At 37.9% G+C, this 14,581-nt stretch overlaps 3 protein-coding genes across 3 annotated transcripts; 1 reads left to right on the top strand and 2 right to left on the bottom strand.

Moving 5' to 3' along the window:
* LOC109234204 lies at positions 795-5,454 on the top strand. Its single transcript, XM_019400086.1, has 4 exons — positions 795-1,002; positions 1,531-2,625; positions 3,562-3,939; positions 4,836-5,454. Coding segments are annotated over exons 2-4 (1,419 nt in total). The 5' UTR covers positions 795-1,002; positions 1,531-1,586; the 3' UTR covers positions 4,838-5,454.
* Positions 5,733-10,269, bottom strand: LOC109234205 (protein Iojap, chloroplastic). The gene is made up of 5 exons (XM_019400087.1): positions 9,905-10,269; positions 8,726-8,852; positions 7,277-7,415; positions 7,061-7,149; positions 5,733-6,159 (listed from the first exon to the last, which is right to left on the bottom strand). The coding sequence occupies exons 1-5, from the start codon at positions 10,106-10,108 to the stop codon at positions 6,029-6,031; spliced, it is 690 nt and encodes a 229-aa protein (XP_019255632.1). The 5' UTR covers positions 10,109-10,269; the 3' UTR covers positions 5,733-6,028.
* Positions 10,714-14,002, bottom strand: LOC109234203 (porphobilinogen deaminase, chloroplastic-like). Its single transcript, XM_019400085.1, has 5 exons — positions 13,728-14,002; positions 12,358-12,763; positions 11,529-11,735; positions 11,240-11,417; positions 10,714-11,105 (listed from the first exon to the last, which is right to left on the bottom strand). The coding sequence occupies exons 1-5, from the start codon at positions 13,919-13,921 to the stop codon at positions 10,993-10,995; spliced, it is 1,098 nt and encodes a 365-aa protein (XP_019255630.1). The 5' UTR covers positions 13,922-14,002; the 3' UTR covers positions 10,714-10,992.

Raw genomic sequence — 14,581 nt, 5'->3', positions numbered from 1 at the left:
ATTTTACTTACTATATTGAGAGAGATGAGTCAGTGTTAGCAGGTAAGCATATCTTCAATTATATTGGACTCCCAGGTACTTTCCGTTATTATATTATCAGTTCAGTTTCAGCTTTCAGTTATTTTGTTGCCTTACATACTCGGTAAATTATTTCGTATTGACGTCCCTTTTGCTGGGGACGCAGCATTTCATGCCTTCAGGTCCTGATAGACAGCTGGATAGACCTTACCAGTAGACAAAGTCAAACATCAGCTTGGTTGGTGAGCTCCACTTCCTCGGAGTTACCAGGTCTATACCTTGGAGTCCATTTTATATATACAGGTTTGATGGATAGGTCGAGACCCTGTTCCGACCATGATGCAGTTCAGTTATCCCTAGAGGCTTGTAGACGAGTCCTGTACATTTTTTATATCAGTATTATGGCTTTACGAGCCCTATGTAGATGTTTAGTTTGGTATTGCTGGTTGTAAACGTTATTTTAAGATGATTCAAAATATGACCTCATCGGCCTAAGTTGAGGGTTACCCCTCCAGAGTTCACAGTTACAGTGTGGTACGCTCGGGCCGAGTATGGCATCGGGTGCCGGCCACGCCTCTTCAAGTTTGGGGCGTGACAAGAACTAACCCAAATAGCCACCCACCTTATTACATATAATTGATATATTATTTATGTATATTGACTAAAATAGTATTGAATCTGATTGACTATTTGTATAACAATCCCTTTTATTTTTATAAATATTTTCAATTTTAGGGACATTCAGCTAAGAACAGGGGCCATTATTATCAATCAGCCTTAAAAGACCTATCATAAAAGTCCATGTAAACGAGAATGGGCTGCAAATATGGACCTAATAATTTCATAGTTACCGGCGATCCACTGAACGCACACTGTTCTCTCTCCGCTGCGAACTTGCTCTGCTTTTCTTCGCCTCTTACTCCGGTCAACTGCTCTTCTTCTCCCTCTGTTGTGAATTCGTTTGCAGTGCAGCGTCTGCCTCTGGTGCGTAAATAAAGCCTCAATTTTTCAACTTTGAAGCTCAATTTGTTTGCCTTATTATAATTGTCGCATAATCTGTTATTCTTTCTCTTTGATATTTCTTTTCTCAATTAATTTAAGTAGTCACAGACCCATATGGACATGCTAATTGCTTTTATAGGCCGTACCAACTAGTTGAAATTAACTATTAGTGAGGTATTATGGAGTAAATTAATCAGGCTGAATCTCTTTTAGACATGATAGAATCATTACATGGAATTTCCCTTTACTGGTTAAAAGAAAATTGGTTGTTAGGAGCGTTTATGCCAGTGATATTATACAGAACCTTTAGTGTTGAGAATCTAAATTATTGAGTATTGGAAAAAACGGGTCCAAGGTATTAAGGATTCATATAGCCGACCGCTGGTGAGAGTTTGCTTGTTGTTTATATATATATATATATATATATATATATATATATATATATATATATATATATATATATTCATATTTTATTTTCTGAATTGACTGTGTCTTCTGTTTGCTACTCAGTGGGTGTGGTCTCAATTTGAACAAACATCACTAAATCAGTGTCTCTAGAGGGTTCCATGGCAGGCAATGGCCTGCCAACTCTGGGTCGTGTGAAGCTCATTGATTTGATACCATTGGAAGGTCTTCCTTCTGATTCGTATAAATTATCAGTCTCAACTTTGTCACAGTCATTGGCTCAATATTCAGCCGCTATTATCCAGCTATCCACAAGTGATGGAGCTCTTTTGAGGTCTAGTCTAGAGTCTGCCCGACTTTACTTCCAACACAAACCCTCTTATCCTGCCGCTGATGTTATTCATTCTGATGACTCTCGAGAATGGTGTAAGACTTCTGGCTACCATGCAGATCCTCAACAATGGCAAGAAACTTATGATTTCAGGCCAGGGCTCACTCCTACAGAACCCAGCAGTGATATTGAATTTCCTCCTGCTGGTTTATTGGATGTATTCTCTCTGCTTGGAAGAGCAGCAAGAGATATATTGGATGCCATCAGCTTCTATTTAAATCTGCGCAGCTCTCCATTCACTGAAATACTTGATAGTGTTCCCCTCAGAAACCGAGAAATATCATCCTCTGTGTTATCCGTCTGTTGTCATGCCAGACCATCTTTTCAGGGTGCACAGCACCATAGCCTGGCAACCCAAGAGGATGGTCAGTTAGTGATGTTCTCAGATCATGAACATCAGGTTGACAGAAGCCTTGTTACGATTGTTAAGTCAGATAAGCCTGGTCTACATGTGAGAGATTTTCATGGTCACTGGGTTCTTGTGGATGGTGATCTTGGTCCCCAAGAGGCAATAGTTTATCCTGGCCTTGCTCTATATCAGGCAACTGCGGGCTATATCAGCCCTGCACTTCATCGTACAGATACTGGTAATCAACAGGGGAGCATATATGGACGATGTTCTCTTGCTTTTAAACTTATGCCCAAGTCCATGACCAACCTCAATTGTTCAGAGATGCGGGCTGCTGGTCATGGGGTTGAAGCTCAATTCCAGCTTCCTGTACCAGTTGACGATTTTATGCAGAGATCAACTGATCAGTTGCTTAACAGGAGCAATTTCCCAACATTCAACTTTCCTACAGCCCAAGATGGTATGCCACCCTTTTTTCCTGTTTTCATTATCAATATTGAAATGATAATCTAGACTTACTGCATGCTTGCCTTTTTTTTCCTTTCTTTACATTTAGATATATTAGTAGACATGTTAAGGATAAGGTGAGCTAAAGTTGGTTTTCATGGATGGTTTCTCCCTGATGTCTTCAGTTGGAGTGCCAGTTGACTGCTTGATTGGTAAAGAAGCTTATCCTAAGCATGAAACTTCCATGCTTTTCGAGAAGTGTCAGTCTAGTAATAGTTTCTAGTTGCTAGAGTTGGTTAGCGTGATTATGAGTCAATGCAACTAATAAATCCGAACAAAAGCATTTATTGTTACTTTTGAAGATTTATGTAGAACCAAATCACATTGCTGATGGAAGCTGGTGTATAATAGTGTATCGCGTATCATTGTGGTCAGTAATATGAAAATTTCCGTGACAAGCTTAGCCATAAAAACTTTTGAAAACTTTGAAGTAAAAGAAGGACATAGTTTAAATTATTGCTGGTATTATCTTAAGTATCTGGAAATGACTGGTCAAAGACGGTCAAAGCAGATAAAGCCAACTTCCATCGGTTAGATTATGAATTAAAAGGTGCCAGATTCTGTCTGTTTGTTTGTCTGTATCACTTGCCAGAGAAAGGGGAGAAAAAGGGGAAAACGGAAAAAGAATCAGTGTGAAGGAGGTGTCTAGAAGCTGAATCTACATACATTTTAATGTAAGGGGACTAAAGAAGGAAAGCTTTTTTATTGTTACAACATCTTGGTTCGTTGTAATTTTGATGGTTTTAGTGTCTTCTCTTAGTTGTCCTTAAGCGATGTATTACTGCTTGCTGCATTTATTTAACATTAAATTGAGGTCTCTTTTCTGCTAGTATTCCTTAGTAAGAAGCTTTTAACAACAGGTCCTTGGATCGATGAAATGCTGATACAGGATCTATGAAGCCCATGATGAGGAGGAAAAAGAGCAACTCAAGATCTAAACCTCTACCACCTTCAAAGAGGTTGAGATTGGAGGCACAAAGAGTTCTCAAAGAGAGAGTTCAAGATATAGCTGATAAAAAGGGCATCAAGCTGAGGTTCTGCACCTTAAAGGACTGTGAAAGTCACATCCAGTCACTTGATAGCCCCTGTACAAACATTAGGATGGAGATTGGATGGCCAGCGGGAGTTCCATTTGTTCACCCACATGATCTCCCAAATAAGGCTAAGATTGGATTTCTTGAAACATATGAACCTGGTTGGTCGGCAACTCATGATATGGAGATAAGTCTAATCGATCCCGGACAGCCAAGTCAGCACACTGCTAACTGTACTGTCACTCCCCTATTTAGCTTTACTTTTTTGCATCAGTATCTTTATTTAAGCAGTAAATGTTTCTTGTTTCTTTAGTTGCTTATGCATGAGAGATTGCATATAAGATCACATCCTTTCCATCTTCTGCAATAGCCATGGTACTAGTAATACCATTTGAAGAAGTGATAGGTACTTCATCTATTTTTGCTTTCCACTTCACCAAGATTTTAGCAACAGTTCAAAACAAAAAGAAAAAAAAGAGGATAAAAGAACTTTTTCAATGAGCATAAAATGCCTTCTGAAACAAAATTTAGTCAATTCAAAGATACTTTCCCCCCCAGAAATTTGGAGAACATGAGGTAATGTAGATATATATTTCCCGATTAGAGCAAAAGCAGGGAAAAGAGGGGGGGGGGGGGGGGGGGTAAAGGCTTCTAGTATAAGCATAAATGGCGTTTTGAAACTATGTTTAAGTTAATCTAAACATATATTCAATTGTACCTCATGTTCTCCCCCCAAAAAAGCAAAGAAACGAAAACAGAGTAAAATAAAATTAAAAGGTACTTCCTTTTCATAAGTTTGGAGAATGCTCGTTGGTTGTGTTTTTTCCTTTTTTGGGGGGTTGGGGGGGGGGGGGGGTAGGGGGGGGGGGAGGTGCAGGAAAAGTAGATTAAAACGGGAATTACAATTTTCTAGTTGGAGTGGAATAAATTTGAGTTTCTTCGAACACGAACCAATTCTTGATGTAGATTTTCAAAATTATTCGTTCTTTCTCTTTTTGTACATTCTACATCATTCTTTTTCTAGCCAGACCGTTTCTGTTTATCTACTAGTGCACTCTAGAAATTCACACCCTCCCCGTTCTTTTCTTTTTGACTCTTGTATCTACTGAAGTAAAAAATTGTGTTGCAGGAATTCACATTCTTATCACATGCTGCCTGTGATGAGTACTTGGATTCTTTGGACCCGTATTTGGCTGCTTTAATTATGGTTGTCTCGCGCAGATCTTGCTAATTTCTATACAAATTTTCAATTAAGATGTGAAGTGACAATAAGCTGTGTCGTTGGTTATCCTTATCACTGAAAAAAAAGGGCAGCCTGGTGTACGAAGCATCCGACGTTCACGCAGGGTCCACAGAAGGGTCGCACCCCAAGGGGTATGATGTAGGCGGTCTACCTTGATGCAAGAATCAGCGGGTGATTCCACAGCTCAAATTGGTGACCTATAGGTCATACGGAGACAACTTTACTGTTGCTTCAATTCTCCCCTTCCTTATCACTATCCCTGTAAATATTAGTTTGTAAAATATTGATGGAATTTTAGTTAAATTCCCACTTCATCGATAATTTTGCCAGCTCTTGTACTCAGTAGTTTAGAGAGCATTCTATGTTGACCAAAGAGTTTGAATTTATGTAGTAATTGGATCTTAGCAGCCAGGTTTACTTTCGTTTTCAACTCCTATGTTGATGTTAGATTCAAACTCAGTGACCGAATGTACCAGCAAAGAACCAGACCATTATGTTGATGTTACGAGCAGCATTGCCTTCTTCTTTAATCGCCTTCCTCGCAAGGTCTCTATCCTCTTCCATGGCTTGTTGAATGCAACTTCACTCCAAGGCCCAAGCGATTTCTCTCCTATAAAATTATTGACAGGTTTCATCTACCGAAGCAAACTGTAAAATGGTGAACCTACTGGAGAGTTGGAACTGCATAGCACAGGCTCTCCTTTCCTCAAGTGCAATACAAGTGTGTCTAAATGCTAATATATATGTTGAAAAATAAAGGAGGAAAAGAGAGACACCAGGTTCTGTTGTAGGATGAGACAATGAGCCCGAACTTTGACACCCAATTTAGTTCAGAAAAAAAAAAGAATGCAAGTAAACTCTTTCTTCACTAGATATTTCTAGAGCAAACGCAAGTATAAAACTGTGTTCTACAAGAGCAATTACATTGTTCCTGATAAAAAATATTACAACGGGTGGACCAGCAGAATGACCCCCCAACATGTTAATCACTTCGTGTCAGTTTTCAGGGGAACACTGCAACTGCCTCTTAATTTGCTAACAATTTCTGTCGATCACCATGAGGCCAGAATCTTGGGACTTTAATAACCTTTAGATCCCCGCAATTGTTGGTTCTCAAATGGTAGTTCGATGGGCGCTGCATTGCCATAGAATTCTTCCAGGTTGTAGTACTCACGCTGCTGAGGAAGAAATATATGAACAACAACATCACCTGTAATTAAGAGAGACATGAAGTGACATATCAGCAACAATAATAGTTATAATACTTTTCATGATACTACATGGTTAACGCAAGTGTCAAATAGTAGCACCACTATTACATCATAAATATAAGCAGTTTTCATTGTCTGTTGTTGCTATAATTTCTTTTTACAGCCTCCTCCTCTCTTGAAAAAGGATCAAAATACTGTAGAGGATAACACTAACGCCAAGCGGAAATGATAAAGCCTGATCTCTATATAGACTTCAAACACAATTTTAATTTAGTGAATATACATTGAGCTAGCAGGGATATCAACAGGCACATAATATATAGCACCGCCTTCTCAAAACAAAACACTCAAACTCCAGTTTTTAGAGTTTTGGAGATAATATGTTCTATGGTCCTGACTATAACAGGTTTGGCCCTCGAGATAGCTAGCCAAGTTGAAACCAGAAGTTCACCTTATACGCGAAACTGAGTTTTGATAAGCACTACCCCTATGCAGCATGACAAGATTCAAACTCCTTCTCTCTTATATGAGACAGAGATCTCCGTGTTTTGCACCTTTAAATACCTTCTCCCATTCCCCCCTAGTAATACTGAATGGTTTGCAAGCTCATTTAACCTTGTGACAGTTCAAGCACTATATTTGAGTAAATTATGTCGGACAATTTGAAGCAATAGTCATAGTATATAGTTGCAGGAGTGGGTTAGTCAACAAATGAGGTACTGCCTGCTAGTCCTAATGTGCAGAACAATATTGTCTCATAACTGTACTTGTTTAGGTATGAAATGAAAAATAGTGGTGGGTGAAGAATGAGACAATAGCTGAATCAAATTCAGTACTGAAATTCTTCAGCTATGATACAGAATAATGGCAGGATCATTGAAGTGCCATAAAACTACTTACCAAAGTCTAGTAGCGTCCACGAGTTGGGTTTGAAATCTCCAGATGCAACTCTTCCATATTGTACCTCAGCCATATCTCTTATTCTGGTCCTTTATGACAAATTTGGATAAAATTCAGAAATGCAAAAAGCCATCCTCTTTTTTTATTTACTCATTTGTGGTTATTTTATGCTGTGGTTAATGTCAAATAAAAAACATTCAAGATATGATATCATACCCAATGGCATCAATCTGTGGGCGAGAGAATGCAGTAGCAATAATGAAAAACCGAGTCCAATATACTAGAGGCTTGACAAAGAGAACCTTTATATCTCCAGCCTTCACGTCACTTGCAACTTTAGCCACAGCCACTGCAACTGCACAGAGGGAATAGCACCGTTATCAAAATCGGTGTAGAGTTAATCATCACATACATTCACAGATTCTAAGTCCACTGGTGTTCTTTAGTCATTGATATATGTTCTTGTTAAGCAGGAGAGGAATAAGTCACTAATTAAGCGAAAAGAAAAGGAAAAAAGCAGCAGGAAATGCCAGAGCGGATATGTTGTTGTTGCATACACGAATCTCCATAAAACAATAAAGGAATACAAAGCAAGACAGCTATAAGGATCCTAAAGAAATGTAGATCGTAAGAATACGGGGCCAAAAGCAGCAGTATGTGTAACACCTAGCAGTAGAAAGAATAAGGATGTGCTGTAGTTTCTCGTGCAAAGCTCACTTCAATGATCATTATGAATTTCAGTTAGGGCATGGCGAAGAGGGGGAAAGCTTGGTTTATCACACACCTAAAAATAACATCCATCTCTTTTCCTTTCTTTATTCTCACCTTTCTCTCCTTTTTTCTTCTCAAAGCACCATATTGTTACCAATTTAGAGTAGCAAAATTTGGTGTGTTTTTCTTTATGATTATGTCTTGTATAGTTTTATGTTATGATGATGAGATTCAATAGTTTAGGCACCACCAATCTACATTGAAATTAAGCAACATTAGCATTAAACATCACTAAAATAAGTCAAACTTATACTAAGCAAAAAGCTGTGAACCAAATTGCAACTAAATATACTATCTTAAGGATTAGTCTATAATAAAACTTAGGATTATACTAGAGAGATCTAATGAAAATAATACTATCTGAAAAACCTTCTGGCAATACTACTTTTAGATAGAAGAGGCAACGGAAGTCCATGAACATTTTAATACATGAGCTCCTACACATAAAGATATGGAAGATGTTCGTGACAATTTTCAGTAAGTTTGGAGGAACAACAAATGCGACACGTATGTGATTGATCAGGCAAGTAAAATGAATGATTTGTAAACTAGAGGGGGCTCTCAAGTCTATTATTCACTATAGGGAGCTACATACAATGCAAGTTCAGCAATCATAGGGGGAGATAGAGTTTTTGCCAAAGAAGATAATAAATTAGTAAAAACAAGAAAAGGAATATGAGTTATGAAATTAAAGTTTGTCAGCACATTTTTCAATATTCTCAAAACAAGACGCAGCAACAAGATAAAATCAATCGATGTTCCTCATATAAAGCTATAGCCTAAGAGATTCAGGCTGCTTCAGCAACATGAAAAGTAAAACTATTGAGGTTCAAGCTGCTTTGGCAACACGGAAAGTTATCATTTTTAGTACTCCAACAATTTAAAGCAACTTACAGGATAGGCTTTCAGCATCATCATCAATCTCCTCAGTTGCAGGTTTTTGGTCATTTCTTCTGTAGACCACTTTCCCATGTTTCTTTAGGAGATCATCAAACATGTCATCTGTATCTTCACTTACATCCTGTACCAAAAGTATTCATGTTAAGTGCAGCGTCAAGCGGAAACATTAGCAAACATTCATATTGAAACACAGAGAAACCAGAAGAAAACACATGTAGCAAGCCTCAAGAACAGACTTATGAACTGAAAAGGGCAGCACAAGGAACAAAACATCCAATATTGACGCAGGGTCTGGGGAAGGGGTGTATGCAGGCAGCCTACCCTGACACAAGCGTTAGTGGCTGATTCCACGGTTCGAACCCGTAACATAACTTTATTGTTACTCCGAGGCTCTCCATCAAATCTATTGATGGAGATGCGGGGGGTCAAACCCTGTGCCTCTCGCATTCATATCTATTGGTAGTGGTTCAGTTTCCATAAAAACTTTTGTCTTCTTCCAAAAAGTTACAGATTAATTGTATCTTTTTACCCAGTTAACTCACTTTTATAAGGACTTTCTGTCATAACTAACACAACTATGCAACAGGACCAATAAGGGCAAGGACTACAGATTTTCTAAAGTCATGTCACTGGAAGGGGCAGTGAAGTCTGGTTTTAGGGACTAGACAACAATCTGAATTTCTCAAACAGTGAAATACGGTAAATCCTTTACTGTTCTTTTGGAAAGGCAGGGTCCAAACTAAAGAACCTTGGAAGTTGCAAACTCAAGTTTATCTTTTGACTCAGCTGGCAAATCCAACAATTGAGAACAAGGATTAAAAAAAAATGGAGATTGCTAATTAACAGGTCCTGTGTAAATTCAGATATTTTTGTGTTAATTTACAATAATATGTACCAAAACCCCAAAAAAGGATAATTGCTCTACAAAATGCAACAACTACACTTCAGTAAAAACAACAAGATTTGTAACAACAACAACACTAACTAAGCGTCAGTACCCAATAAATTGGGTCGGCTATATGAATCCTTCATTTAAATTATCTTATGCCAACATATACAAAGACAACAAAAAAAGAAGAAAACCTCTGGTTGTGTTAGAAAAGTGCAAATAGTGGAGTAGTTTCACATAGAACAAGAAAGGGGAAATCTTGAAGCTTTAGGCTTAGGGAATACCGAGCCAATAGCCATCCTAGAAAAATCTGTAGAGCTGCTTCTGCCCAAGTTGTAATCTTTAGAAGAAAATGGGACAGAATTCAGCGTTAAAGAATGAAGCTTTCTGGGGTTGGCAGCAAATTTAGCTTCCGTACGACCGCCGGAGACCAAAATTCCGGTGGAAGGAGTGCAGGGAAGAGGGTGAATGCAGGAGTGTAGTTCCATTTTCGATATATGGGGTTCGTTATTGCAACATTAATTAAAAGATGAGAAATGGGAAGAGTGTTGCTTGTACCAAATAATAATCTATCTATCTCATCCTCTATATCTCTTCTCTGTTTACTATCTTTGTCCCATTTTCGTCCTATTCTGGATAAGATTTTTGGGCATAATATCTTTATTTTAGTTAAGGGAGGACTGTTTTATAGTTTATGTAATACACTTCTCTTTTTATTATATTTCAAAAATTATATAGTAAAGTAATTTTTTTTTTTTTTTTGAAACTATATAGCTTAGCATTCTAATTTTGTTCTTAAGGATATTACTAATATCGAGCTACTTGTGGTAGCTATGTTTTCTTTGCATCTCTTGGCACCATTGTTGGATCACAGAAAACTGTTCGTTGTAATCATATACTAGTATGCATCAGTTAACCAAGAAAAAATTGTTCATATGATCAGTTCTCAATGAGTGATTTGGATTCCCTGTGGCATGATGAAGAAGCCAATTTAGATAAAATCAGTGTTTCAGAGCTTATAAAATTATACTACACTAATAATTTCTATTTTCTTTCAAGCTGGATCTTCTTTACTTTGTTTAAAACAGTTGCATAAAGTGATTAACAATCCATATTACTCAGGATCTGTCAGTAGAAATTTTCATACAACTCTGCAACCTTGAAGGATAACAACTTCAAATTGACGTGGAAATGCTACCACTAATATACAAAGAATTCAAATGCTACCCTAATATACAAAGTATTCAAATTCTATTGCCGTTATTACAGTTACAAGGATAAGTGAACTCATAATCCTATCCTAGGTGTGAAATATCAATTTCCAATCTCTCTCCCTGTTATTAGACATCTCTGAGGCAACGATAAGCTTTACTCAGTTTCCAAAAAATCCTGGACCTGCTTCTGCAAGTAGTTCCTTGCCTGCATCTTCGCCCATTCGTATCATGTCTTCAAACGTATATGGGCCTTTTCTAGAGGTTTCAATAACTGAAATTGAGGGAGATTAAAAAGATTATACAACAAATAACTAGAAAGGAATAGGTAATCAGGAAAGAGACATTCCCAGCATTCACACCCACTGTCACTTTTCTTAGGATTCGGTCAGTAAAAATTTTGTTTACCTCGAGTTCCATCTGGAGAGGCAACCAATCCTTTGAAAATACAATCTCCATCTTCACCTCGACAGGCATACCCAGCAATTGGGGTTCGACAAGATCCATCCAAGGTCTTCAAAAATGCTCTCTCACAAGCCACTGCTAATCTGGTTTCCTCATGATTCAATGAGGCAATGTAATTGGCCTGTACTTGCATCCATTAACTAACAGCACAACAAAGTCCTCAAAAGAGGAGAAATGAACAACTGGGGGAAGTAGGGGAAATCTGTATAGTAGCAGAGAAGGGCGCTAATACCATTGTCTCGTCATCAGTTCTGCAGGCAATACCAATGGCTCCTTGAGCAACAGCCGGTAGCATATCTTCTATAGGGAGAATGGAAGTTACGTTTTCTGTCATATTCATACGTTTTAGACCTGCCAATGCCAATAATGTTGCTTGAACTACCCCCTCATTCAGTTTCCTTAACCTTGTCTGAACATTGCCTCTGAAATTCTCCAGCACCTACGGGCAAAATACACATAAAATTATTGGCCTTGCTTCTCCAACTAATAAAAGCAAAGAGTCAAGCTTATAAGATCAGCAGAACTAACCTAAATAAGGCAATACAGGCTAGAAGTAAACAGAACAAAAATTTCACCACAAAATTTTGGTTCATCTAAATGAGATTAAAATTTAGAAAGTTTTGGGCTTCACATTTGCCTTCTCAAGGAAACAATTAGTGCTCCCGGAACATATCCCCGTATTAGGTTAACTATCAGAACAAGCAACACAACACTCCTGAATTTATTTTCACATATTCTTTTTATAACATTTCCCAATTTATTTGACTGTCAAATTTCTTCAATTACTTTGGCCCAGTTTGATCATGTTCTTAATAGTTGCAAATAATCTCCTACTAAATGCATACAATAACCTATTTAATTTTCTCGTTTTAACTTTCAAAGAAGGCATATGCGTCAACACAATCTAGATGGAGTGCAACAACGACCGGCATAAAGTATGATTGCGACTTTATAGGAAATTTGACAGTTTTTCTTAGTTCACTTTTTTCTTCTGATATCAACACATACTGAGAAGCTGGTATGTCGTCTTCAGAGACTGATGTGATATGAAATAGACTTACATTGAGTGAGGGATAGCGGTGGAGAATCTGTGACTTCCTCCTCAGCGAAGCAGTACCAATTGTGCTTCCTGACGGAAGCTGGGCCAGAGAACCTGCAGTTAAAGAAATGAATACATCCCTCACATCTTCACGTGGAAGGTTGCACGGTAAAATTGTCTTCTCTGGCAGATATGTGGGCACATCTTTCATTGAGTGGACAGCAATATCAATTTCCCCATTGATGAGAGCTTCATCTATTTCTTTTGTGAACAACCCTTTTCCGCCAATGTCTGCAAGAGGCTGATTTAATATCTTATCACCTGTCGTCTTTATTATTACAATTTGAATGGCTCCCTCTTCAGCAAGGTCAGGATATGAGGCTATTAGCTTCTCACGAGTCTCATAAGCTTGGGCAAGAGCTAGGGGGCTGTCCTACACAAGTACGTACATAATGCATAAGAGAAGAGTTTTAGCAAAAACACATCAGAGATATAGCAGTCCATTTTTATCCTCCTACCTCCCAGCCACACACAGAAAGCAGGGAAGAGAACAAAGTGTTAATCCGACTCAATGTTGAGACTTAAACAGTGCTCTTCAGCTCTTAAGTCTTCCGTGGTTGTTTTCAGATATGTTCAGGGATCAAGTAGAGAAGCACAAGAGATTAAGTCTACTAGCATTAATCAAATTCTAATAGGCATACACAAAGAGGATTGTATTTTTGTTTTCCCCAAAATTTCTTATCACCTTAAAAAGCCTACATTTTGACTAACACTAGTAGACATCATAACTAAATACAACACATTCTTAACAAAGGCATAAGCGGATGTAGATGGTAAGATATGGCTTCATACGAACCCAATAACTTTGGCTCATACTCTGTATATATGTAAAACATTCACTAAATGCGTACAAAATTATTGATTTCGAACCCTGTAAATCAAATGAGTTGTGGTAGAATCACAAACTCAAACCCATTAAGTTTAGATCTTGGATCCGCCTTTAGGCATAAACATGGGCATTAAGCCATTAACAGATTAGAAATAAACTAATCTGAAATATTCCTAACTATCACCAATGTATTACAGGGATGCGAACATCAGTAGGATTATGTTGAAGGAAACGAAATCAACATATTGTCCAACTACCCACGAATACACGGTCATTGGCAAAACTGGTTTCCCACATTTTCATTTCTGATTGCTAAATGTGCTGAGACTATTGAACTAACTGATAGTTGATTGATAAAAGTCTTCAATCTTTTTCACATTCAATTTTTGTTCTCTGTTGAAAGACTATAACTTTAAGCTCAGATGAATGTCAGCTGGGCATTCTGGTACAGATAGAAAAACATAGGGTCTGAAAAGTGAAATTGGGTAAAGAATAGACAGTACCTTCCTCTAGTGCCAATTCTGATGACAGCAACCTTAGTTTGAGCTTGCTGCTCTACAGCAATGGAAGCCCTTGTGACGTGGACCCTTGAGCGTTGAGCCAACACTGCAGATTTGAGGCATGGCGAAGAAAACCCAATTGGTAAAAGAGAAGCAGAGCTCAAGTTTGAAGCGTTGAGAGTAGCAAATTTCTCCATTGGAAGGAAATCAGGAATTGAGAGAAAAGGAGGTTGTGTTGTTGTTGCTACTTATCCTCAACAGGACATCCAGCTAAGTCGTCAGCTGTTTTAAAAAAAAAAAAAAAAATTCTTAAGAAAGCGGCTAAATGGGCCCTACTTACCGTCTGTTTCTCCACTTAGCTGCTACCACGTCATTTTCTCACCTTCCACCTCAACCAAATCCACCATATCCTTTTTAAACCCAAAAAAGAAAAGAAAGAAAGAAGGAAATGGTGAAAAGAGGGAGAGGAAAATCAAAATTTGAAATTGAGCAACGCTGTTTTCAGCAAAGAAATGCAAATAAGGTGGACTCTTTTATCATCAACTAATTTTAAGAAAACAAGAGGTTATTTCACCTACTAAATTTATTACTATGCTAGAGAATTATTTGGTATAAATGGCATAGGGTAGCCACTATTTAAGGTGATATTTATTTTTTATCAAGCAATTCTAATGTTGAGCAAAACTAGTTACAACTCTATTAAAATTAATATGAAAAGACATTTTTACCCTTTCTTCCATTGCTTTTCTTCTCAAACCCTCGCTTCTCACTCTGCATCGAATACATTGGCTCTGGTTTCTTGATTAAGAACTAAACAAGCTGGGTGTGGCTCTTGCAGAGGAAGTTAGTTCATTTAT

The sequence above is a fragment of the Nicotiana attenuata genome, chromosome 11 (genome assembly GCF_001879085.1).
Source record: "Nicotiana attenuata strain UT chromosome 11, NIATTr2, whole genome shotgun sequence".
In the NCBI taxonomy this organism is placed as follows: domain Eukaryota; kingdom Viridiplantae; phylum Streptophyta; class Magnoliopsida; order Solanales; family Solanaceae; genus Nicotiana; species Nicotiana attenuata.
The sequence above is the reverse complement of the archived record's forward strand: the minus strand, read 5'-3'. Positions and strand labels throughout refer to the sequence as shown.